The sequence below is a fragment of the Sitodiplosis mosellana genome, unplaced genomic scaffold (assembly GCF_009176505.1).
Source record: "Sitodiplosis mosellana isolate CC-2019 unplaced genomic scaffold, AAFC_SMos_1.0 Smas_scaffold_6197, whole genome shotgun sequence".
Classification (NCBI taxonomy): Eukaryota; Metazoa; Arthropoda; class Insecta; order Diptera; family Cecidomyiidae; genus Sitodiplosis; species Sitodiplosis mosellana.
In genome coordinates this window covers 4,130,893-4,157,731 of record NW_022601438.1, presented here as the reverse complement: position 1 = coordinate 4,157,731, position 26,839 = coordinate 4,130,893, and the positions used below count along the sequence as shown (strand labels likewise).

At 37.6% G+C, this 26,839-nt stretch overlaps 2 protein-coding genes across 18 annotated transcripts in view; both read right to left on the bottom strand.

Moving 5' to 3' along the window:
- Positions 1 to 9,734, bottom strand: part of LOC129577064 (COP9 signalosome complex subunit 6) — a 50,684-nt gene extending 40,950 nt beyond the window's left edge. Inside the window, exon 1 of the mRNA XM_055463522.1 lies at positions 9,731 to 9,734. The gene's annotated coding sequence lies outside the window, so the exon portion shown is untranslated. The remainder of the gene's footprint in view (positions 1 to 9,730) is intronic.
- On the bottom strand, positions 1,908 to 26,564 carry LOC129577054 (uncharacterized). Of its 17 annotated transcripts, none has more exons than XM_055463478.1 (8): positions 25,809 to 26,564; positions 21,058 to 21,544; positions 9,989 to 10,144; positions 8,445 to 9,813; positions 8,018 to 8,212; positions 6,762 to 6,927; positions 5,836 to 6,132; positions 1,908 to 5,751 (listed from the first exon to the last, which is right to left on the bottom strand). In XM_055463478.1, exons 2-8 carry the CDS (start codon positions 21,101 to 21,103, stop codon positions 3,040 to 3,042), a joined length of 4,941 nt encoding a protein of 1,646 aa, XP_055319453.1. In that variant the 5' UTR covers positions 21,104 to 21,544; positions 25,809 to 26,564; the 3' UTR covers positions 1,908 to 3,039. The 17 variants fall into 17 exon arrangements, with proteins under 17 accessions (XP_055319453.1, XP_055319459.1, XP_055319454.1 ...); XM_055463484.1 differs by having other exon boundaries at positions 26,052 to 26,564; XM_055463479.1 differs by lacking the exon at positions 25,809 to 26,564 and adding an exon at positions 25,374 to 25,780.
- Positions 26,565 to 26,839: the final 275 nt, after the last annotated feature.

The following is a 26,839-nucleotide window of genomic DNA, read 5'->3' as shown; positions in this document are numbered from 1 at the left end:
CACCAATAAACTTGTGTCGATCGGCACTTCACTTGGTCGAACTGATTGAATTTTGGAATATAAAATGACCACAAAAATAAATGAAATTTTATCGCTTGTCCAATTATTAATTCATAGTGTGTTGAAGTACTTGTGTATTCTTGCTGATTTATTGTAAATTTCACTTCCATTCTTCTTATTCTGAATTTAAACTGTGTTTCTAAGGAACTTTCTATCGATTTAAGATTTCTCCTATGCTGAACCAACTCCCGCAACTTCCAATCGAATACTGACGACCTATTCTATGGATGATCACATATTTTGCACGGAATAAAAGAAACGGTGGCATAACGTAAAATTGAAAAGTACATTTCGAACACAGTCTCAAATTATAGCCAACATTTGTTAATGTACATGATTCTGCGTTTATCGAATATCCAGTGCTAACATTATTTTTGTTACACACTTTACTTTCGTCACTGCCTCTGTATTAGAAATGAGGTTTTCGAATTGTGTGCATTCATGTGTGTCAACATGACCGTCCATAGATATATCTTTAGTGGCTAATAAAATAAAAATAAAATGCTCAACTTCTTTGAGCATCCGGTGCATTGTCATTGTTTCCAGTATGTGCAGGTGCACTCAATTTTTTTTCAAAACGAATTTTCATTGTATTTGATGCAAGCTAAAACTCACCACACTCGATTGACGTCACATCCATAGACCGGGTCAAGATGACAGCCTAAATCCGCAGCGCTTTCCTCTTCGTATAGGCTAATACGAAGATTTTAATTTGATACCAGACGTCATGTCCCATAAAAATTGCAGGGTAATAGCTAATGATTCTTAAAATAAAAGCGAAATCAACCAGATACACATTTGATATTTGAAATAAATATAACTTTAACGATGGGCTTTGATTATTTTGTCGCAAAGCCATATACACATCTGTTTTAAATGCAATGACTTTTGAATCGATTGCAGTTGAAAATTGCATGCTCGAAACTATTTATTCATTGCGAAGTCACTTGGAAATTTTTCATTGATTCCATTTTTTTTTTTCATAAAAGAATGGCTTAAATAAACATCGTTTACCACCGCTACTGCTAATTTTTTTTTCCATGTTTGTTTTCTTATAAACTTACCTTTCTATTTTCTATGAACTGGATTTTCTGAAAACACAGAAAATGAATAGATTGCATTCATAAAAAGCGATGGAACAATATGTCTGAAAAATCAAAACACGCCACAATTGTTTATGATAAAATTGAAAAAAAGAGTTGATATTATTTAATTTTGATTTTGTTTTACATTGTTGAAAAATGGCAATGATATTTAAAATTACAATTGCTTATTACTGATTGTCGATGTCTTGGATAGACATCAGAATTAAAAAAAAAAAAGTCATATCGAAGATTTATTTAAAATGTAACTTTTAATCGATGTATTTTGATCATTCTTCTTCATTTTTTGAGTTTATTGCAAACAGTTTGCAAACATCGAATATGTTACTTCTGTCTCTGAAATGCCATTGAACGCTTTGATCTTCATTTCAAACGATTGCTTTTCAATTGTTTGCAATGACACCGCTTCGTGTACCTATATAAAGAATACAAGTCTTTCTTCTTCTTCTTTTTTTTTTAAATAAATTTGTTAAATACATTCTCATTTTAAATATTCATAAAAATAACTAATTCATTGTATTACTTTTGTAAATTATATATGCCAAAATTTGCCCATTTTAAAATTGATGCCAATGAAAATAATTTGATTTCGAAATGTTCATTCAATTCAATTTTCTAGAAGAGTAAAACATGGAGACAATTTAAGAAGATCTATCAATAAAAAATGGTCTCATAAATCAACCAATAGCTACTACGATGGCTCCAACCTAAAAATGGGCAATTTTCGGGTAACTCTATTCAAAATGTTTTGCATATGAAATGTTTATTTTCAGATATTACATTATTTAAATGAGGGACAGTAGTAATAAATATTTAGCTGACTTTTGTGTGGTCCTGCGCGCATTTCTTCTCCTCAATACACAAACAAAAATAAACTAATTCATACTTAAATATTTTAAATACATAGAAAAGAATTTCAAACGTACAATTTTCTTCTAAATTATTCGCAAATTATTCGATTTGCATGACATAATTCGCAATGGCGCAAACTATCTTCAACTAGTGCATTTAAAAAAGAAAGCAAGAATACATCTTTAAATCTGAATAGAATGCCTTTGCTTGAATTTAAAAAAAAAAGAATCTAGAAAATCGCTAAACAGAAGAACATTACAAACATGTGTTAAAATTTTCTTTTCATTTTCTGTGATGGACTTAATAAGTGCAAAATAGTTCATCTTGTAGAATTTTTCTTTTCTTCCCTTTGAACATCTAAATAAATCTCTTTGATAAATACGTGTATATAATATATATAATAAATTTCCCATAAATTGTGTATGTGTGGACGTGGATGGATGTGTAAAATACTTGATTAAAACATTCGAAATGCCATTATTTTTATGTATAAATTGTTTGCTTGCTTTTCGCTTCTACCACTTAAAAAAAATACAGTCGATTTTTCTCACTTTACAATTGCTCAAAAACACAATTAATAATTAATGAATTTTCTTTCCTTTTCTCTTTCAATTGTACGAATTAGATCAAAGTACAATTTTCTCATATTTAATTTTTTCCGATTAAATTTTCTAATTTGCGATGAGGAACTATTATTATTGATTGCCATCTATAGGTTTTTTTCTTCTGTTTGATTGACATTAACACATCATATTCAAGAGCATTGTTTTTATTGCACGTAACGTGCATAATGCCAATTGCAACTACAAAGCGAATAATATTCGTTTGACTAGTCATTTTTTTTCGATCCCAATTTGAAAAAATACAATTTTTTTTTTCTAAATCTATATTTACTCAACTTAGCGGTGCTAAGCTCTAGGCACCGCGGTACATGTTCGATGATGTATGAAATTACAATTATGTAATTACTGTAAAGATCCCCAATTGCATTCAAAACAATGGGCAAGCTTCTTTCTCAAAGTTCTTATTTCTCGAAGTTCTGGAGTTCAAGGTTCTGTATCTGTTTCATGACCCATGATGCATTTTTGTTGGAAAAATTTCGGGCAGGAATCGGTGGCGGTGTTATTTGAATGCTCTTTTCCGACAGTCGTTTTTCCTGCTCTTCCATCGATTTCTGTTTCATGGTGATGATTGATTGTGTTTTGACCGTATCACTGTCGGATGAGTTTGAATTTGTTGATGGAGTGTCGCTTTTCCGAAATGGATTAGTATTTTCGGTTGATGGTGGCGGTGGCAATGGGGTGGCCATCAATTTTTCGAGAGTTTGTTCGCAACGTTTGCCAACTTTGGCCGGTAAAGCGGGCGGTGCAAACAATGGTTTAGCTGGAAGTGGTGGCGGTGGTGCTGAGCGTGTAATAACACTGGCATTTTGCACCTTTGCCAAATTCAATTTCGGTGGAATGGCCGGTTTCACCTTTTCCTCTTGTTTCACCTCATCGATTGTACTGTAAATGTGTTCGGGGCGTGAGTATGGCTTCTCCGTGTTGTCGTCACTGTAAATGGCCGAATCACGGAAAATTCCATCATTTTCCAAGTATGACTCAACCGTTTTTTCATAGTATGAATCATCGCCACTGCTGCTACTGCTCGAATGCGATGACGATGACGCTTTGCACACATTCAACGTCGGTACATCGATTGTATCGTTTTTCACCTGTTGATTCGTATAAATCACGGTGACCTGTTGTGGTTCAACTGTTGGCGTTTTTGGAATATCTTGACTTGCCGCAATGTTAACGCTATCATTTGATGAAGTCAATGAAAAGGCTGAATCTCGTTGTAAGTTGGCCAAACTTTGAATAAACGGTTTACTCGTCAACGACAAGTAGCTGTTGTTGTTTGCAAATAAGATTTTTGGATCGGCATAATCAACGGAGGCGATACGAGATCCAAGTGCTTTGCTACCCTGCTTATGAATGATACTCTTGCGATGCATGCCAGTCACATCGGACACACGTCGTTCGGGCAGTTTATTCGATGGTTTGCCAAAATTTAAATGATCCACACTTTTGTAGACTTCCGTGCCGTTGAACGTTGAAGCATCGTGTGATGTGTTCTGCGGTGACAGTAGATCGGACGATTTGGTCGTTTGAATGCTCGAAATGCTCACGTTGCTGTAGTCAGTTTCGCTTGATGTGCTGCGTCGCGATCCCTCAATGAATGAGCTGAACGATTCGAACGATGGCACCTTTTCATCGGACATTTTTCGTACGTGATAATTGATGTTTGTATCGCTCTTACGAAAATGTGATCCATGTTTCGGTAGCCGCACCTCATCATCAATGCTGGTCATTTCGCCGTTTTCATCAAAAGTCAACGTCACATAATCGGAATCGGGACGTTTTGGTGGTGCTTCGGTGGGCCGTTTGACCTTCAGGAATCGACTGTTTGGCTGTGACAATGATCGATTTAAAACCGGCGATGGAAATTTATACGGAACATGCACATTTCGCAGAAGTGACTCGTAGATCGGTTCAGGCGGCAGATCACGTTGAATAAAATTCTCACTCCTACTGAACTCATTTGCTTCAACGGGAATGGGTGGCAGCGGCAATTTAAAGAACAGTTCACCTTTGGCGAATTTTGAATTTCGCAGCTCATGATTGGGCGATGATTTTTCACTTTCGGACAGCTTCTTTGGTGGCTTTTTCAAAATCCGATCGAATTCTTTGTGATCCTTCAACAATTCCGAAATAATATCGATGTCACGCTTGCTTTTATTTATTGCGTGTTTTTGAATGAGATTCGAAGGCGTCAGCAACGACACACTGGACAATTTTCGATTGCTGTCATCCAAATTCTTCGAGATTGTGTCGGTTGCATCGAGAGATGCACGCCGTCGATTCACCCGACCATCACCAATCGATAAATCATCGGATGTTTCGGTGATTTTCAGAACCGTATCGGTGTTTTCTTCCGGCAAATCCATGTAAAACTTTGAGGTTTCCTTCAGCGTTTTTGATCGTTGCTTCTTCAGATTTGCGATGCGCTTGGGCAACGTTTTTGTATTGTAAATTCGAACTTCAAGCAGTTTGGATTTTGCCTTATCCAAAGCTGATGCCGGTTTACACGGTAGCGCTTTGTTTGCATCGAATGGTATTTCATAGTCGTTGCAAATGCTCAGATCATCATTATCATCAGTTCTTGATTCCAAATCAGTCGCTTGCGTTGTGCCGCTCATAATGGATACGGTGTCGTCATTTTGTTTGATCAACGAATTCCGTTGTTGCAGCTCCTTTATCATTGAATCTAACTGCTTGTTTTTGCCATTGTCGGCATTTGTGATTGGTTGATCAAATTGATCTTCGACCATTGATAAACTGGCATTGAAGATTTTTCGCGATTTTTTCGATCGATAACGCATTTCACTGCGACGATACTGATTGCGTCGTTCCAGATATTCGGGTGTTGTCGATGAGTTATGATTCCAACGCCATGTGTTTTTATCGGTTGAACGATCATCCTCTTCGCCCAATTGAAACAGTAACTCTTTCGCACGATTCGGAATATCAAAGTGGGCTAGCATGACTTGCTTAATGTGCTGTGCCCATTTACGCTTCTGGTCTCGATTTCGTGCCGTTAATTTGATTTGATTCGGATGTAGATCATTGTATGGAATTACACTAAAACTTTCTGGATCGCCCGGCAAATGTTCAATCAACATTAGGCTCTTACACTGAAAAAGAGAGTTTTGATTAATCTAAAAGAAATCACATTGACACTAACGCAAAGCAAAACGAATGCGTTGCTTATGACTTACGTTAATGTATGTCTTGAGCTGAAGTCGATTATCTTCCTTTTTCTTGGTGATAATCAGCATACGCTCGAAAAGTAGCACAGTTCGTGGTTTGCCATTTTCTGTGAGCATTCCTTCGAGTACCAAATCACCTAGAACGGTTAGCTCGGGCCCGAGCCAACCGTCTAAAATTCCCGATAGCTCACGTACACGACTTTGTTGCTCCAGATTTCGCTTCACTTGATCGATGTGCTGAGCCACATTCCTCATGATATCATGAGCTTGCAACACCTCAACTACATCGCAATGCTTTCGAAGATTCTAAAAAAAGATTTACATCATTAATTATATTGTACGCTTTTCATCAATCACGCATTCGATAAAATTGAAAACAATCAACATATTTCACAATTCAACACAAATTTGTTCGGAAAGTTGAATTCGACTCGACGACGGAGTTCACTGGGTCCTCTATCCACTCTCCGGTTTCTTTTAATTGATTCCATATTTCAAAATGATCAAATTGCTTGTAATCGATGGATGCCCTTGAGAATATTTCCTTTCCCCAAACACATTTACATTGTTTATCATCATCATCAACATCGTTGTCGACGACGACGTCATCTTCCCTTCACAAATCATTTTCCATTATTCATTTATCTGTGTTATGTTTTCTTTTCTTCGTCGTTTCAACATTTCTACCAAACGTTGCCCATTTAAATCCAATAAAAACGAATATTTTTAACGCGAAAAAAGTCATTCGAAGTGAACATATGGTCGAGAGTCAGAGAGCGGTAGTACGGTGAATTCGAATTGAGTTAAATTCACAAAATGAGTATATATAATTGGTTCGGGTCGAATTTAGCTGTCTATGTGGTGTGAATAGTGAGTGAGAATAGAGAGAGAGAGACAGAAGAAAAAGAATCGAGTGATAATTAAAATGTATTTACATCGAGCAGCAAATGGTACTTGAGAATGCGTTGAACTGGTTTCAGTAGATATGAGCCCAGCGGCAGCGTATGTTGTAGACTTTTTTGTGTTGTTGCTAGTAAGGCATTCGTATGCGAAGCCTGTAGCAATGTTGTTAACAACGATATGGCATCTGGATAACTGGTGCTGCAAAACGAGACAAAAGAAAAAGAAAAAAAAATGTTCAAAAATACCAAATTAGCGCGCAAACACAATGAAAATCCCTAGAATCTCAGATTAGCGGAAAATTCCAATGCACCTGCAAATAAAGTATTTTTTTTACGCATAGAAAAACAAAAAAACTAGTTTAGCTAAACATGAACAGTAAGCCGATTCGGGGGGAAAATGCAGACAAATCGACAGAAATCGGTCATTGTAGCATGCAGTTACCGTGCCTCTCGTTAAATAATGCACATGGCATTCTCGCGTAATAGCAACGTCAATTTGTCATTTGAATAAAATGTGAGCCACGAAGTGGAACAGCCGACAAGCAATGCCGAACAGTTGAATTTGAAATGAACAAAAAAATTACGTCACACGAGCGTGTCGTTTATCGTATGGATTGCGATTATATAGTAAGATTTATTCATATTTAGTTTCAAAGCGTCTCTCTAGCCTCCAAACAAATGGAGAAATAAAAACAAAATGAAATAAAATATTATGTGCTCTCATGCGGCAAAATGCGCTTAGCAAGAGAGCAAGAGAGAGTAGAAAAGATGGATGAGAATTTGATTGAAAATAATTTGGTTGCAGCGGAACTAATTCATGCCAATGTCAATGCTTGTTTGAATTTTTTTTTCGTTTTTTTGGTCATCTAACGGGAACCGAAACCCTAAATTAGTAGAATTTCTGTAGAATTCGTTACTGTCGTTGTTGTCATCGTCATCAAATGGGCCCAAAAAAAAAAACTAGTGGAATTTCCTCCCGTGTTGATAAACACGATCAAATGACACAGAGAAAACGACCATCCGTTTGAAGAAAGAGAGAAAAAATTGGTAGCATAGCGATGACTCATTTCACATGCTACTCTTGTTTAAATGTATTGAAGTGTCGGCGAGCGAAATATAGGTACACACAATAAGCAAAAATGGGTTTTCTGTGATAAAGTAATAACTGGAAAATGTGTGGCGTAGTAGTGGTTTGTATTAGAGAGAAAGAGAGAGAGAGAGAGAGAGAGAGTTTAGTTCGTGCGCGCAAGCAAACACGAAACACCAACCATCCGTTCGTTATGACTCACCAGTATTGTGTATATGCATCGAATTTGTCTTGCAGCTTGATAAAGGATTTCGCTATTTTATTCGGCTCCGTACCGGATTGCTCCAATTCTCTCAGTAATATCACATTGAAGTCGTACACTTCCTGAATGTTTCCAAACAATGTGTTCAGCTCTTGCGCTTCGAGATGGCCTCGCTCTTGCCAGTCATTCAAATAGCTAGAATTGTGTACACACGCACACACACAACAGCAGCAACAAGAGAAGAAAACAAAAGCAAAAAATTGTTAGCGTTAGTTACATGATATGTGTGTCGTCCATTATTTTCTGTTTTGTTTCATTAATTGAAACGCATAACGATAACTAAGTATATATTTTTGTTTCCCCTTTGTCGTCAAATAATAATAAAATGCCCACACATGTTAATGTAAACATGACTGTGTTATCTTACCCTCGGATAACTTGACCCAAATCATCGACATAATTGCGTTCGGAGTCGATAATTTCTAGGCAAGCACGTTCGGTGACAGTTAAACTGGGGCTCGTAATGGCCAATTCATTTTCACTGTGATCCGCTAAACTCTCAACACTCGCCAAATATGAAATAGCATTTTGATTCGATGAATGCTCATCGGACGCTGAGCTTGACGATGAACTCGTCGAACTAATCGAAACCGATGACAATGGACGAATTTTCGTGCGCTTCAAGTCAATCGTGAATTGAGCGTTCTCCTTGTGATTGACCGCTGTCGTTGTTGGTGGTGTGGCTGCCGGTACTGGAACTGCCGTTGCTTCGTTGTTATTATTATAAGTCGCGGGCAATGGATCACTTTCCACTGCATTAGCCAATGTGGTTGTATCATTGCCCGAGGAGGAGCTACTTATTGGTGAATGTTTCTTTGTACTTTGTTCAATGACTTGAGCTTTAATTGCAAATAATTGGCTTTTTGTTGGCGTCGCCGTCGTTGATTTTGTCGTTTGACTATCGTGGCTGGCGGTGGATTTTTGTGAAAGTGTCGGTGAATTTTGCGCACTACCACTTTGTGACGAATCATTTGCCGGAACGTGTTCACATTTATTTGCAATCGAATGTATAAAACTCGTATTTTTCAAGGAAATTAATGGATCATCGGCGGTAGCCACGGCGGCCGTATCATTATTTTCACTAGATTCCCATGCATTTTTGTGTTCCGCTTCAGCCTCTTCATTTTCGTTTGCTTCTTCTTTGACCACTTCATCGTACACATCGTCGTCCAAAATGTTCGAGTTGATTTCATGGTTAAAATCGAATGGTGGACACTCATTGATGGGCGTTTTATCGACGGTATCTTCATCAGGATCATCGCTGTTCACATTCGCATTGACAATGTCATACACATGGTCGATGTTTGCATAGGGAATTTCCGGTGGTGTAACATATCCACCATCTGAATCACCATCGATGACCAAGTCATTTCCGCCGGACTGTGTCAGTTTGCATGTATTCTTTGACAGTGGATGCTTAAATTTGCTGCTGCCATTCGTTACCACGGTTGTTGGCACGGTAATTTGTGAGGCCAAAAAACGCTTCCTCACACAATTCAAATTTGAAGAATCGTCGTCAGCCAAATGATTCTCGTTCATATCGTCCGGATGTAACGATGTATTCGAATGTGATATGAGCCGTTGCACATTTGCCGATAGTGCACGAAAATTACGATGACGTCGATGAATCGATGGCGGTGGTAATTTTGGCAATGGTGGCGGCGTTGGTTTCAGTGATTTTATTAATGTCTCTTCCACATTTGCAACTCTCGTTCGTGATGTTACTCGATCGAAATCTAAATCGAAATGGACAAGAAGAAATGTGTGTAAAATTGAATGCATACACTAGTGCTGTCGTGAAGGGGGATGACACGGAGAGGGGAAAATGACATGCAGTAATGCACTTGTTCATGCTATGAAAGAGAGAAACAGTGTATTTATTTACAAAAGATGGAAAGTGTAGCAATTTACCAAGCAATGGATTATTGTTGTAGCTCGTGTTTGTATCGATAAGAAGGGAAGATTTGCTGTGTGACAGACTTTTAAGTGAATTGGTGTGATCGGTGGACGACGAGCTAAGACGATCATAATACGCAATTACCGACGGTGATATATCGGTTGAGCTTCCTATTTGACGCCACCATTTGGTACGGGGCAGACCAAAATCGAACGCGCAGAGAGTAAGAGAGACGGAGAGGCAGAGAAAGAGAGAGAGAGAGTGAACAAGAAGAGAAAAGTGGTTAGTGACATTATTTGTTGTATTTTGGTGTGAATCATGTTTCAAGCGAAAATAAACGCAATAAATACTCAGGCACACACAAACACGTATTACGTAAAAGAAAATTGAAACCGGTTGCCGGTATTCGTTCAATTACACACGATTCGCAGAATAATAAGGCACACATAATAATGATAAGATTAAACATACACTCGACGAACGAAAGGCTATAAAATTTCGAATGTGTAATACATAGAATAAACATTAATATTGATAAAATAGTTATTGAAAACGTCAACAAAAAATACCACACAAAACGAAACGAACGAGCACAAAACTGTGAACACATAAAAAAAATATGGCACATAGACGGGGTACTTCAAACAGACGAACAGAACAATTTGCTACAATACCAATAGACACAACAAGACAATTTCGAATGAAAACTACGCAGAAAACAAAAAAACAAACGAATTTAAAGCATATTGGCGCAATAAAAGAAGGGAATCAATCATTCATTATCAGCGCATTTGCTCTCTCATCGTTGTCGGTTAAGTGTTTTTTGCGCGCGACCTAAAAACACAAACACGGTGAAAGAGAGGCAGATGGAAAACACAGGGGCGTACAGAGTGAGCGAAAAAAAGTGCGAAATTCAAACGAGCATTCTTGCACATATTTGAAAATGAATAAAAAAGAACGTTGAAAGAGAGATAAATGCGGCAATTCATGCAATGAATGCATGTGAAAAATCTGATGGCATGCAAGAGAGTCAAAGAAAGCATTGGGCCGAAAAAAAAGCCCCACCGCATGCAATGCATACACATTTATTCATTCGACATGGTTTCAATGCATTTGATCAACATTCAATCTCGATGAATAATTATGTTGATGGCTTTGAATGAAACACCACCTTAAGACTCAAAGATGAATTATGTTCGATTCTTGTTTTTTCTTGCTTTGCTTTGTTCAGTTCTTGTTCAGGTGTCCTTCACACGCAACACCACATCGATGGATCTTACAATAACTGTTATTACAATTGGCGTCGATTCCAATGACTTGAAGGAAAAACTGTAATACAAACAATTGGAACAAAATCACATCTCAAGGCCCATTGGCATGCGGCGCGCGATGGATTATAAATTTGTTTTCATTATCCAGGAGTTAAATCTACATTTGAAAATCGCAACATAAAATCAACTCATTGTAATGGCGTAGGAACAGCACACGAATGAAGAAGAAGAGAAAAAAAAACACACCACAACAAAGGTCGTAAACGCAAAACATCTGGCCTTTGACAAATCAACTCGCCAAATTCAAATTAAAACAAAGCCAACGCACACACACACACATACACACGCATGAATTACGCCGCACGGTTAGACATGTGAAGGTCGTTTAACTTCTCTTTTATATCTATATCTACCTATTTATACTTGGTTGTATTCAAAACAATTTTTATATCTCTGCACATATCTAGTTGCGATTGTGTCGGAATCGCCTGTTCGCTCGATAAAACGTCAAACAAATAACAAACAATACAAAATTCATTGCGATTATTTTGGTTTTTTTCGGTTAAATAATAACACTTTATTATGCTTTTTACGTACAACGAATGAATGATTGTGCTAAACTGAACGAAGACGAAAAAAAAAAACAACAACAGAGAAGGTTCGAGGTTCCAAAATTTCACTACTGTCTTTTTTCCATCACTCTTTATCTTGCCACAATCTTGTCTGTGTTGTGTTTTTTTTTCGGTTTCTGGTATGTGTATGTGTTTTTGCACCTTTCGTATGCGTGGCGTAACATTTGATATGGTTTAGTCATCGCGTTTTATTCGCGAAGATAATTCTCGGTTCAATGAGTCATCGCGTTTGATAAATCAGCGAGCGATCAAGCGCACACTCAAACCAATATTTACCCAACACATTGTTGTCATGGTCCCTTAGCTGAACGCGACGAGCGCACATCCATCTAAATACCGGTTTTGTATGTGTGCGGCGGTGTGATTGGTGGTGTGTTGATGAAAACAAATTTCGCCGCAAGACTCAACAATGCAAATTTCGAATGTGTTTGAGTGTTTTTTTCTTCATTTCATTCGATGCGCTGTTCGATTCATTTGCCACTCTTTTCTTTTATTATAACATGTGCAACAAAAACAAAAGATTGCCATCGGTTTCTTTAGCACGATGCATTCCATTATGTTATGTGATGTGTGTGTATGACGTGAATGCTGAAAATCATATGCCATTTGCACACTTTACTCAGTGTTGCACAGAATCATCATCGATAAATCATTGAACATGGGCACAAGCGCAACCGCAACACCAATTCATGAGTGAATGACTTTGAATTGGTTGGTTTGTTTCTTTTTTGCTTTTCATTTCTTGAGTAATAACGGTGTTTTTGCGGCCGATTAAATGCGTTTCTGTTGTTGTTATTGTTACTGAGGTGTCTTTTTCTCTCTTCTTTCCTCTCTATCTCTCTCTCGCTCTTGAACATGGCGAAAGAATGATTGATAAACAGAACAATTTGGTTAGTCAGTGAGAACAAGACGGGCGCGTGCATAAATATGATATGCAAACTTGAATCATAGCCCTAATCTTTCCATCCAGTGTGGATGGTTGAACCTTCGTTTTTTTTGCTTGCTTCTCTTCGGTGCTTCGTCGCTTGCATGCCACATCTTAAATTGCAATCGGCCAATGAAGCGAGGGAAAGAGACTATGAAATGCCATCGGAATGTTGGTTTATCGTTGGTGCTATGTGCATCGTGGTCTCGTTACGTTCACATTCGGTCGGTTGGTTGCTTTATTAGCGTGTGATAGAGATAATTGTTTTTGGTTGTAGCCATTTTTTTGGGCTTGTTTGCTGTTTTTTTCTTCCTATCTTCGGTTACTCGATTTCCCAGAAAATGGGCATTTGAATGACAGTAGTTTTTAACATGATTCACCAGAATCAGCAATAAACTTGTCTAATGCATTTGTGTTCTCGACTAAACACACACACACACCGGCCAAAAGTCCTATTAAATGACGTGAATCACTCAGCTATCCGAGAGAAATTCACAAGAAATATATAGATCGAAAAGGGCATTGCACCAACTCTTCTCGCTCGCTCTTGTTTTCTCTCGCTGCTGCTTCTCGTTTTTTTCTTTTCTTTCAAAAAGAACATTTCGAACACACCTCATTGTGTTGTGCGCGAGCGGTACAACACCACAAACGCAACTATGTGCTAACGATAATAAACAACTCACCAAAAATAGAAGTGGAAATTTAAAACATGTTTTGCCTTTGTTCGACCGAGTGAAAAGTGATTCCTTGTTGTGCAGCCACGTTATAGTTACTTTGTTGGCAGCGCACAAACAAAGTGCGCACAACACAAACACACGCAAAGATGTGTATGCACATCAGCCAATAAAAAAAAAACAATTAATGCGTTAATTACACAATTACACCAAAAGAAGGCACAAAACCCCATCCACAACCGATTCGAAATAGAACCGAAAGAATAATAATACGATTTCATTTTTCCGCGTAATTTAAAATCAACGTCGTCACGTCGTCGTTTTATGTAGATATTCTTAATTTTTTCACAACTGATCACACCTTTTACGGAAGCTTACTGGTGGATAATACGAAACAATACGGACAAACATGTGTCTATTCAATGATGATTGTGATAGACTCAGACGCTGAATGTGTCTCACACTCTCTCTCGATTTGTTTCGCAATAAAAATCGAACGAGCTAAGACAACATGTGTGTTTCGAATGATAAAATCGGTGCGGAAAATCACCCCATAAATTGGCCGCCTTTACATTTGCGTTGAGTCAAATTTATAGTGGCGAACAATGGCGTTTAATTCACATTGATTATTGACTTGTGCGCTTGTACTAAATGTGATGCGAAAAGAAAAGAATAGCCGAATGGGGTTTGTTTGATCAAACTGATAATTTAATATAAGTTCAATTTAGACTGATAACACTTGGTGCTTTGTTCGGGCACAACAAACTTGAGATTAGTGCCAATTGCGGCTCATTTGTTGTTGTCATTGTCTCCATTGTTGTTGACGCCTGTTTCCAAGTGCACATTGTCGATCACGTTGACCATCGGTCGCAGAGTCGAAATTCAAAAAGTGGATCGCCCTTGGTCTACGTACTTCTTAAGATTTGTTTCTTTTCTATTTAATCCAATGGCCACGATTCACATTATGTCTTCGCTTTTTGAACTCTCTTTGTCCGCTTTTGATCTCGAGTCAACGGCGCAGTGTCAACAGATTCTCATGTTTAAACGTTGATTTGGCAATTTCACCGCATGAAATAGCTTTTAATTCATGAAATTTTGAAATAGTCAAAAAGCCACTTGTGTGTGTTTGTCGACCGAAAGAAGAAGAAAAGATTCAATTACATTTTTCTTGGTCGGGTCAAAAAGTTTGCCACTAAAATGTGGCATAAATTAATCAAAATCTACATTTAAATAGAATGGGAAATGGTACGAGTCTAATGAGCTACATGATTAAGATCACGACCGCATTTTAAAAAGAAATAGAAGTAAACGAGAAAAAAAAATTGCAAAGTGAAATTTTTTCTACTCGCGACTGCGACAGCACACGCAAGCATGATCGGCCAATACGTAGACGAAGTGTAAGCGAATAGATAAAAGAAAAACAAATCTAGCGTATGGTCAAAGCAATGAGCCGTGAAACTTGTTTCGTTTACGGCTGTGTCCATTAAAATTGTTCAAAAGTCGATCCCATATCGCAATTACTTAGATATGCAAACAAGAATTTGTTGTAGTGTCGGTTGTTTCTTTTTCTTTTTTTTTTCTATTTCCATTTTGTTTGGGCTGGTGCGTTTGGACTACTTGAAATTGTCGAACTTAATCGAAATATAAAAACATGATAAGCAAATAGAAATGGAAATAAATTTTCTGTTTCCATTTCTTGGTTTTGTTTGGGGCTTTTGTGGTCATCGTCGACGTCGTTGCTCGCACGCTAAAAACGTCATCGAAACTTTCAATGTGCTCACAGACAAATAGCCAAACAAGTTTCAAAATCGCTTCAAAAATAATATCATCATGTTTTTATGCACGGTGAATCGTGTAGACATGAGTCATTTGCCTTTCTTATATGTGACAACTCGTCGACTTAAATACGTTTGAGCGCATTCAAATTCGTGCCTTTTGTGTTTGTCGCTGATTGTTGCTTTTTTTTTTTTCTTTCGTTCGTTGTTTGATACGTTGCCATTTCAGTGTCAAATCAGCACTGACTCAGGCACTGTTCAAACAATGGGAATTGACGTGAAAAATTAATAAAAATGAAAAAAAAATTTTATTCCGTAGTAAATACTCAAACACGTCGACAACGACACAAAGAGCAAAAAATCACGTTGCACTTTGCCCAAACAAAGAAATTATCGTTTTCGATTCATATCAATTTTATTCACTCTCTATCTCTCTCTCTTTCTCTAGCTATATTGCACATGTTCTATTTCTCTTGATCGTGCACGATGGAGAAGATGAGGAGCGCGGCATTTTTTCTCCTCAAGCTTTATTCTGTTCACATCGGAAGAAGTAAAAAGTACATCTTTCGAAAGATCGAATAAGAATCACATTTGAAATGAACTCTCTGAATGGAATGAAAAATCGGAATATTATCCGACAAACGGAATTATAATCGTTTTCATTCAAATGGGTTACCTTCTGCCGTTTATTCTGCTGATTTTTTTTCTCTTTAAATTTTATTGCACAAAGTAGGATGGACTCTTGGTCATATTAAACATTTGCGAATACATGCGAAATGAATATTAATTGTGTGTAACCGCCAATGGTGTGTGTGAGATGGAGAGAGAGAGGGAGTGAAAAATGCGAAACAAAAACAGTCTCAATGCTCATAGATCGGCTGTTGTGATTTGAAATTCTTTTTCAATCGAAGCACACCAAGGCCACGTTAGTACAACCGACAATGATCCACGCACATTGACATTTTAGCTAGCCGCTACGCCGCGGCACTGTTTCAAGTGCTGCAAAGAGGTAGGACACACACACACACACAGAACCTTTTAATATTCAAATGAAATTGCCTGCAGTTCGGGTGTTGTTGCTGTTGCTGCTTTCATACAAACATTTATCTTTACTCGAAATGCGTGACATTTTAGTTGCCACAGCCAGGTCTCAACCTTAACAAAATAGTGAACGAAATGATGGAGGAGCAGAAAAAAACGACGCTGAAACAAATTAGATGAAAAAACATGGCAATGGAATGTAGAGAGGAAAAAATGAGCATATTTTGCGAGTACGAAACAGCGTGATCAATCACAATGATTGTTTCTGTTTCGCGGTTGCCGCATTGCGAGCATATTTGCTCAGCTATTAACAAAGCACAAGATCACGATATAGCCTTTTGCAACAGCAACAAAGATAGCGGCATAGCGGCGACGACGACGATGGAGGCAAATATCTAGAAATATTCTTCTGCGTCACGGAAATCAAATATGAATGAAATGTACTGGATGAAGCAGCTCTTTATGAGTTACATTCGCACACACACTTCGGAAAAGAAAAGTCATTTGATGAGAATAATTAGTAGATTTCGTTTCATTTTCACACTGAACAAACGAGCCACACCGAGAGTGAATGAGCCACACAGTGCAAAAACGTTTACATGTGCATTGAAGCGCAGCACCAGTTAAGTGGAGATTATTTGAAAATTTCTACGGCTAAACAGTAAACATGAGGATGAAATAAACCAAAAAAAAAGACACACGGCAAAACAATAATCGGACTTTGTCTACTGCTCAATGAGCTCCGTATTAATAACATGATTCCGAGAAATGCGCTTCTCAAACGCAGAAAAAACGACGACGACGACGACGACGGCGACGATATATACACAAATCAGCCCGTAAATATCCGTACAGAAACAATATGAGATTGTTGTTTGTTCCTTTTGCACGCCGCTTGCTGCTTTCAATGACACACACACAGAACAGCACAGCACAGTGCAGCACAAATCATGCGGCTTAACGAGCCATATGCATTAGCAGCGGCGATTTGGAAACCACAGTCAAAATATGAATTTAATTTAATTAGAAACGGGTCTAATTAGCACAGCTGACTCAAATTTGATTCGGTTATGTGTGTGCCATATGGGCGTTTTGTGTGTGTGTGCGTGTGAGCGGTGTTCAGTGCCACAGCACCATGTACCAAAGAATGCACAGACACATAAGTTCATTTTCGAAACATATCTTTACACCATATCTAATCAATTTCTGCCTTGTACTTGACGGGAATGCAAGCATTTTCGACATAATCATTCGTCGAGTGGAATTCCAATCTCAGATACGAATACGCGTGTACACTTGGTTTGGGGCCTTCTCACATCTCAACAACGAAACAAAAATTTGAAAGGAAAAACACCGAAGTCTTGATGAGCTAAAGCATTTTTTTCTTCATTCGAATTGTTTTTTTTTATTACGTTGGCCAGTCGCATTAATTGAGTTGTTCTTATGAAACTGAAGAAAAAAATGCACAAGCGAGAATAAGCAGCGTTGTTTTATTTGGAAAAAAATACACTCAAATCGGCTACAATAATCACGGATTAATTCACCGAAAATTTCATATTTCATTTCTGGTTAATAACACACGATCAAATGGAAAAAAATGCGCATAATAATCAATGAAATGGATTTTGAAAAAAAAAACATCGATTTTAAAGTGATTGTAACGAAAAATGTTAACGAAAATATTTAGAAAGGACGTAAATATTTGTTTTGCTCGTGTGATTTTTTGGTATATGGAAAAAAAACAATTTTCCCGCCGAATTGACTAAATGATTGAAATTGATCTGGTTCTTGCTGGCTTGTTTATTATTCACAGCATTGATAATTCTTATGAAATGAACCACAACTTTATTCTGATTCATCAAATTATTCAATTTTCTTTCCGCTGGCCCGTCATTTCATTGTGTAATGATGTTCAATTTGGACGAAAGAATGTTTATGATTCAATCAAAATGAAATTAGAGACGGGAATGTGTGTGTATTCAGTGAACCATCCGAGAAATCGATTAATGACCCAAATGGAAAGTACTTTGAAGGGAAATGCCAAGCCATCCAGTGCATACACAGTGTAAATGTTTATCGAAGATTATTCATTAGCTTTTCTCTATCTCTCTCTCTCTCTCTCTCCCTCACCGTGCATTCGGCCCGACAGAGTCAAGTGTTAAGTGAATTACATGCGCAATGCATCATGTATCATATGGCACCGTGTGTTTGGTACATCTAATTTGATATCAACTGGCTTCTTTTTGATCTCAATATAGTATCTGTCTGTCTGTGCTGTTAATTTACTGCCCATCATAATTCTCCCGGTCTCTAGAATATATTCGTGGCTGTTGGTGTTGTTGTTATTCCTCTCGTTTCGTCTCATGTTCTCTTGTCTTCATTTGGTTTGTGTGCCCGTTAATTCATTCATTATTTTGGTGCGCGCGGCAATGTTTTTTTTCTGTTCTGTTTTTCTTTTCACGTTCACATTAAGCGGTCATACAAAAATACACACAATTCTAACGGTGCGTGAACGACACAAATCATATGCGTAGGTTATATGGGTGATATGCGCCTTCGGTTCCAATGTTTACATTTCCGACACACACACACACGCGAGAGCGACGGAGAGAAGAAGAGAAAAAAAAATCAGGAAAAAATCGAAAAACAAATTCAAAATCGACACACCAAACAAAAATTCACAGTTCGAAGCAAGATTAGGAGTGGCGCTGAGCCACAACAAGTGTAGAATGCAAGATAAAATGAGTGACAAAATGGGAAAAAAAAATCATTGAATGAATAGAGAGAAATAAAAACAAACGCACCGCCACACAGCAAATGTTTCATTTCTCTCACTTTTTGCCCTCGCTGTCAAAGTTAAGTGGTTTTTATGGGCAAAGAAAGGTTTTCTCTTCTTCTTCTTTGAAAGTGTCCAATAAATTGTAAGCGCTAAATGTGCGGCGAGGACTCGGAAAAGGGCTATTTGTGGTAATTTATAGCTTATTCAACAACAAAAAAATAAACCAAAAAAATTAAAAACGACAAACACTAAAACAGACAATACACCGCGCGCACACCGCGTGGTGGTGATATGTGTGCGAGCTGCCTTTTTTTCTTCGTCTTTGCTGTAGCGCGTAGACCGCCCATGAACTGTGTTGTTGCTCTTACATTGTGCATTCATGCTGTCTTGAACCATTTGCACAATTCGATGGCAGTGCGTAGGTTACACCGTTTAAACAGAGTGAGAGAGAGAGAAAAGCAGACAACAAAACCGTAGACAAACATAAAAATGCTATTTTCACCGATTCCATATAATCCCATGTTAGATGCCATGTTTTTACACGCATTTCGATATTATATTGAACATTTTCTACGGTAAAATTTCCAATTCGAAAGCCTATTGACCAAGAAGAGGCGACGCGCTCATAATTTTTATTTTACGATAATATGTCTTTGATTTTCGTAGTTTCATAACCAAAACAAAATCAAAAAAAAATATATACGGAGAGAGAGAGAGAGAGCGCGCTCACGAGAGTTTACGAAAGTTCGTTTGGGAATAGAGCGGCCGGAAAGTGATGAGAAGCCGCTTAAAAACGATAAAGAAAAACCAACCGCTTTTTGAAGACAGTAAACGAAACTCTGACAAACGATGCCGCTCGTGCACGTCACAACAACGACCAACGATTGAAATTGGTGTTGCACATTTTTCCACAACACAGCAACAACATAACGTGTAATCGATGCTGTAATCAAGACTAGAAGAATTTCGTCCCGCATCTTTACGCTCGAGAGATGAGAGAGAAATGTTAAGTTGTCGTTGTGTTGTCGAAACACACGAAAAAAAAACGATTTTTGGTTTAAATTTAGCAGAGAAGAATCAGTTCATGTTACATTATACAAAAGTTAATGGTATTTTAATTCAGATGTTTTTCGTTCATTCATTTGCTGGCTTGTCTGTTGTTGTTGATGCTGTTTTTTTTTTCTCATGCTCTCCTCTGTTGACAGATAAGACAACGAAGCGTTCTCAAACGCTGTTTTTGCTGTTGCTGCTGCGGCTGCGTTATTTATTTGAACAAATGAATTTATTATTCAAGCGCAAGCCTTTAATTATAAATACTTAGGTTTGATAATAATTATGAGTCATTTACAGTTGAATGTTTCGTTCGACATTGGAAACTGAAAAGAAGCATACATACACAGAAAAAATATATGGCATATCTGAGTGGATGCAACATGCCACATGCAACATGCAACCTCTAATTATCTTAAACTTTTTTGGTTTCTAAACAACTATTATTTTGTATACATTTTTTAAATAGATACGAAAAGACAAAATCACATGCAAACCAAACAAATAGCAGAATGAAGCGGCTGTGTTTTTTTCTTCTAACAGAGGGATTAAAAAAAAAAGTATCAGTGAAAAGAGTCAAAAAAACTTCAATCAGAAAACAAACAAAAAATATTCATAACGAAATTTCGAAATTGAAAGAGAAAATGACAATCGTACGACGCTAATCACATGAACCTAGGCTCTTTTTTTTAAACTGGTGGTTTTGTCTCTTTCACTTGGACTTTCACAGATTACTACAGCATTTAGTGAGTGAGCATCGCTCATATATAGCGCTTTTTTTTCTACAACATATACAGATTATAACACACAAATGGACCGTTTTCTTAAAACATTTTTTTTGTTTGTTTGTTATGTCGTGCAGTTGATCAATTTTTACATTCATTTGGTTGTAGTTGTTGCAGTTGTTTTTAAAACAGCCGAATTGATATGGCTTACCAAAAAAATCCTCCCAACGTTCCGACTCGTCCGAATCACAATCCATATTTGACTTTGTATTGACAGGTTACGCGAGAGCGCGCGTTTCGATTTCAGTTTATTATGTGTATATATTTATATATAGAGTCGTATTATGATTAATTGAACAAATATATATATATATATATATTCCTGTGCGAATTTTTCGGTTTTATTGACGCTTTGCTTTCTCACGTTGAAATTAAATGGTAAGATCGTCCGCGAAAATGATCCATGGCCCAAAAGCGGGCATTTTTCGAATTCTTTTTTTGTTGATCCAAACTAATTAGACTCTCATTCATTGTTATTCGATGAGGCGTTTCTTGTTTTTCTTTCTCGTTTCGTTTTCAATATTACAAATACGGTTAACGCCAATTAATTGGTTCCGTTTAAATTCGCGCTTGTTTCGTTGCTTAATTTTCTTTTCTTTGTTTCTCTCTCGTTTGTTGTCTGTTCAGAGCTGCATCGTCTGGAGAAAATCACACACAATAAAAATGATTACTTTGCTGAATTGATGTTGTCATTCGTCACATACGTTATCACGAAGGGAGCGAGAAAAAAAAATCGGCGCATAAACACACACACACACACATCCACAAAACTTAAACAAAAAAAAAGAAAAAAATATATGATTCATAAACCAATGCACACAGAAAGAGTTTCAGACCATGAACGAGCATAAAATAATATTTCACAGTCACACACAATCGAAAGAAAGAAAGAAAATTGTTGCGCTTTAGGAGAAAGACAGGAATGAAATTGAGTCTGAATGAAAACGAAAAATATGCAAGACTTTCTCGAGAGAAAAAAAAAGAGTTATTTCCATTTTTCTTCCCAAAAAAAAAATAAACAACACAACAACAACAACCAGCCAAACTGTTCACGTAACGACCAAATTACGGGCCATTAAAATGAGCTGCGATGTGGCTGATTTTGTTTCTACTTTGGTTTTCATTCATCGCCAACCCATTCGCCAATTTCCTATTTATCCGCCACACATTCTTCCAGTAGGAACAATGAACTCTTCTTCGCTGCCTTGTTCGATGAGCAAAGGACTATAGAAATCCCAGAAATAACATGGTTCCGCTGGAATTTTGCACAATTTTTCGGTTATTGTACGTTGATTCGTGACATTCGCCGTATGTTTCCGTGCTTCTATTTATTTTTGGCAACAATTTCGCGCAAAATTTACATAAATTATCGAACATGTGTGAACCGAACACTGCTTTTCCGCTTCGATAATTGGTTTGCTGTCGATGAGAACGTCGTTGTATTTTCTTTCTTTCTTTCTTTCTGGCATGTGCTTCGCGGTTGCCATTTCACCAATTCGATTCACCTATAACGTTGGCAGTTACAAATTTTTTTCCTTCGCTGTTTTGCTTTATTATTTATATATGTTAAAGTTTTGCATTTGCTCAATCGGCTGGCTGCTGTAGCAGGCAAAAAACTCGGCGTTCGATCACTGTTTCTTTTATGGACTTATTATTATGGTTGCACTGCCGAGGAAAAGAGCACGAACAATCGTTCAATTATTTACTCACAAAGTTAACGAAAGCAAATAAAAAAAAAACATACAACAACACACAACGCCGAACAAACTTTACATTCCATGGACGAGATTTGAATGGGATCGAAACCGCAAATGTGGATCGCGTGCGCCGACTTAACTTATTGAAAACAGAGTAGCTGCGCGCGGAGAGCGCAAACGCGCTCGATACTATCCGAGCTGATTTCAGGAGAGTGAGCAAGAGATGTGTGTCGTTGTTGTTGCTTCAGGGGCAGAGACAGTCGAACACAACTCGGGCTTCAGCATACAAAATATCTTATTATGGCAGATGAAGTAGGAAACGAAATTGCTCTCTCACAGACTCCATATCGTATACCAGAGACACATACACAATGACGACGACGACGATGATGCTGAGGAGCATGAACCAAATAAAATTAGAAACGTCCAAAATGAAAAAAACAAAACGGCAATAGAGTACAGAACATGAAATGTGTGATGAAAGAAGAGAAAAAAAGCGAGGCATACATTCAGTCGCGACTCGCATAATGCAATCCGAAGAGCAGAGCGAAAGAGAGAGAGAGAGAGAGAGATGCTGAAGCAAGAGAAATAGAGAGATACAGACACAAATGCAAATGAAATGCTTGCAATAGTGAAATTAAAGTAAGGCGCACAAGAATGGATGAGTGTGTTCGATTTATGTATAAATGTATTTATAGTATGTGTGTAATTTAGTTTCGATGCATGCACAACGAACAGCATACCAAAATGCACTTGCATAATTGCCTAGCTGTGAGCTATTCGCCCAGCTGCATTATGTTGTGCATATAGTGTTTCTGATTGATGCGGATGCAATTTCTATCGTTTATTCTCTTCGCAATTATGTATGTATACAGAAGAAAAAGAACCCACACTCAAGCACAATATTCAAGTGAAACAAACACATGGACAAATGGACACACGCCTACTGCAATGTATGGGAGCAGTCAATGATTTGGGACACAAAATGCTGTTCCATTCGAACGGTGCAAAAATCGCAAAATTGCAGGCAATATCAAAAGCAGCAGCAGCATAAATTGGACGCGCGCGCGTCGCTCACACACACACATGTTCGATCTCTCGAGGTTTGGAGATTTTTCATTTCGCTTCTTGGTATTATGTTTGCTAGAATTGCAACGACAACAACGACGACGACGACGACGACGGTGGCAGTGTTGCAACAACTACGTATGCATTTTGTAGCCATTTAAGCGAACGATTATGATGATTTATAGATGGTTCGGTATACGTTATGCACACATGGTATGATTTTCGCTCGTTTCGGCCGACTCCGTCCCGTGTGCCATAGAAATTAAAAGCGATTTGCAATGAACCGAATCGAAAACAGAGAAGAAGCTGAAAAAAAGTGCCAAACACCAATTGAAACAGGGGAAGAATGCATTTCATCGAAAGATGTGCTCGACGAAAGAGCAAACGAAGCAAAGAGGCATGAAATCGAACTTGATTCAACAATGTATTACTCAACAACACAATGCAGCGCGGTCGACAAGAGCTAAAGTGTGGAAGCGTGAAGTGAGCGAGAGGGAGGGAGGGAGAGAGAGACAGACAGAAAGGAAAAGAAAAAAAATATTATTATAATAAATGGTAACAAATAACTCACACGTTCTGCTAACGGAAAAGAGTGCAACTCAAAGAAATATACAGACATACACACACACACACGGCAAATTGGCACATATTCCAAATAACGATGTCACGAATTGCTCGTTATTGTTCGAACAATGAGAGAGTGAGCCCCAAAAAAGCAAACAGCACCGCACATATTTAATGGAATCAATAATAACAATTTATCAATAAACAAATTGAAAGCGGTTTGCGCATATACACAACTGAAATTGTGAGCTGTGAGAATTGATTTGCAAGCGTGTGCGTGCGCGCAGAGAAAATTCACTGTGGTCCAGCAGCGAGCACGATATCACCGCTGCTGCGATGAATAATGAGTGACTTTCATTCAGCCACAGAAGAAAAAAAAATACAGTCAATAAAATCAAAATTAGAAACCTCAATGAATCGAACATCCATTCGTTTGTTTATTTTATTTTTCGTTCACATGATAAACGAGAAAGTGGTGCAGCAAGTGCCCAATGAATCGGACAAATTGTCGAAACATCGATCATGGAATTCATCGTTGCCGATGATAATATAACACGCCCAAATCATCCATACCGATTTCGCATATCGCACGATGAAGAGACAGAAAGATAACCACAAAACAAGCGCAGAAAAAAAAACAAACTTATCGGAAACACACAACAAAAGACAAGATATTGAACAAACAACGAACAAAACGCGCTCGTTCACACACAGCACACCGATGTTGAGTTACACACAAACCTCACGGGCTTCTCATGAGCAATTCTGTGTATGAATTTCGAAATTGGAATGATAATCGAAAGCCATACCACAAACACACACAAATACAAACACCGTATACTATATTTATAATTTCGAAATGTAATTTTATCGCACTATCGCGTAAAGACGACGTAAGACGAAAAAAAAGTGAGTATATCTCGTTTGTGAGTGGTGTTCATTTCCCTCGTCTTATGGTTTCTAAACCATTTTTCTACTCACTTGAAATTTTGAACGCTATTGTGTACTTCTTCTTCTTCTACCTACTGTCACTTAATGTGTGTGCTAAGATTTTGATTTGGTCAATATTCGTTCGTTGTTGTTGTTGTTACGTTTTAAATAAGCGATCAATTTTTCATTTTCAATCATTCACTATTACCTTTCGGCGTATTATTTTCGTCACTTCGGCGAATGTTTGTTGGTTGTTGTTATTGTTGTTATTGCTTTAATTCGATTTATACCAAAATCGGAAGGCGAGAATTAATATTATGCGAATAAACGTACGAATGAACAATAAGATATGTAGACGATTATGGCTAAATCGATCTTGCTAAATAGATGAGCGCATCGAACGGTGAACAGAAAATTACACAATCAATTGGCACAATGCATACCGGATACATTTAATCAATTCGAATTGGCCACTGTCTCTCATTTCACCAGCCACTCAGTATATTTCCATATTTCCATACGGCCGATCCACACCATAAGATTGGCCAGAACAAATGCAAACTGTCACACACACACACACACACACACGCACACAATCTCACGTTCTCGATACAGTTTAGGGGAAACAAAAACTACAACTTACACTTGATTTATATAAACAATGAGAAATTGCGCGGATTTTTTCGTATCATTCGTCTTCTTAAATCCAGCCAACGAAAATATAAACACTTCTATTAAGTTTCAATTACAAACAAACGAATTTAAAGACAAAGAAGGAAAAAAAACACAACAATAATAATGACAATAGCGGCAATAGCAACGAGTTAATTATTATTCAATCGTCGATTGTTTCTAGTTTTCATAACACTTTTGCTACTGCATTTACATGCAATTTTCTGCTTGCTCTCAATAATTTTTTTCGGCGTTTTATTTTGCTTCTCTTTGCTTGGCTGTTTTTTTCTTCTTCGTTGTCTACTTTTATAGGAAATTCACATTTGTTGGTCTTGCTTTTTTCTCTGTTTTGATCGTCAATTTTTGTTGTTGTTGTCGATTCTCAATGAACACTACACAAAAACACTGCAACAAACACTATTTCGTGTATATACGTCTATTTGTCTTTAAACGGATAGATTTTTTTTTTCTGTTACTTTGGAAAATGCAGTAAAAACGAATTTAAAAACACACACGAAAAAAAAAATATATATTAAACTATTCGAAAAAACAATAATGCATATGCTCTTTCCGTTGTGACCGTCTTATTCTTCGGGTGTTTTTTTTTCTTCTATGTTTTTCGAAACAGCAAACGACGAACGAACGAAGAAAAAAACAATCATAACAATAAGACGTTTTGAAATACACAGCTAACAACATAATACTGATCGCGAATCAGTCGGTTGACTGTACGGATTGCACCATATTTCACATGAGCACATAGTATTGTCTCTGTTGTGCGCACACGGCTATGTGTCATCCAATGACACTGGTTGCTCCATTCGTATCGCGCGTTTAAAGGCCCCGTCGTCGTTCGCCGTTGTTGTCGATTAACGACACAACCGATGAGCTTGTATGTGTTTCCGTGCGTTCGACGTTTCCACTCCAAATCGCTCTTGACGTTGCATGGCATCCCATTCGCACCATAGATACCCTGCGATTGACACACATCCATCGGACTCA

Coding starts and splice junctions, on each gene's coding strand:
- LOC129577054 (XM_055463477.1), bottom strand. CDS start 12,202: ATGTGCGCTCGTCGCGTTCAGCTAAGGGACCATGACAACAATGTGTTG. Junction 8,213..8,444: donor TTGGGTCAAGTTATCCGAGG/GTAAGATAACAC, acceptor ACACAATTCTAG/CTATTTGAATGACTGGCAAG. Junction 6,133..6,761: donor AGTACCATTTGCTGCTCGAT/GTAAATACATTT, acceptor ATCTTTTTTTAG/AATCTTCGAAAGCATTGCGA.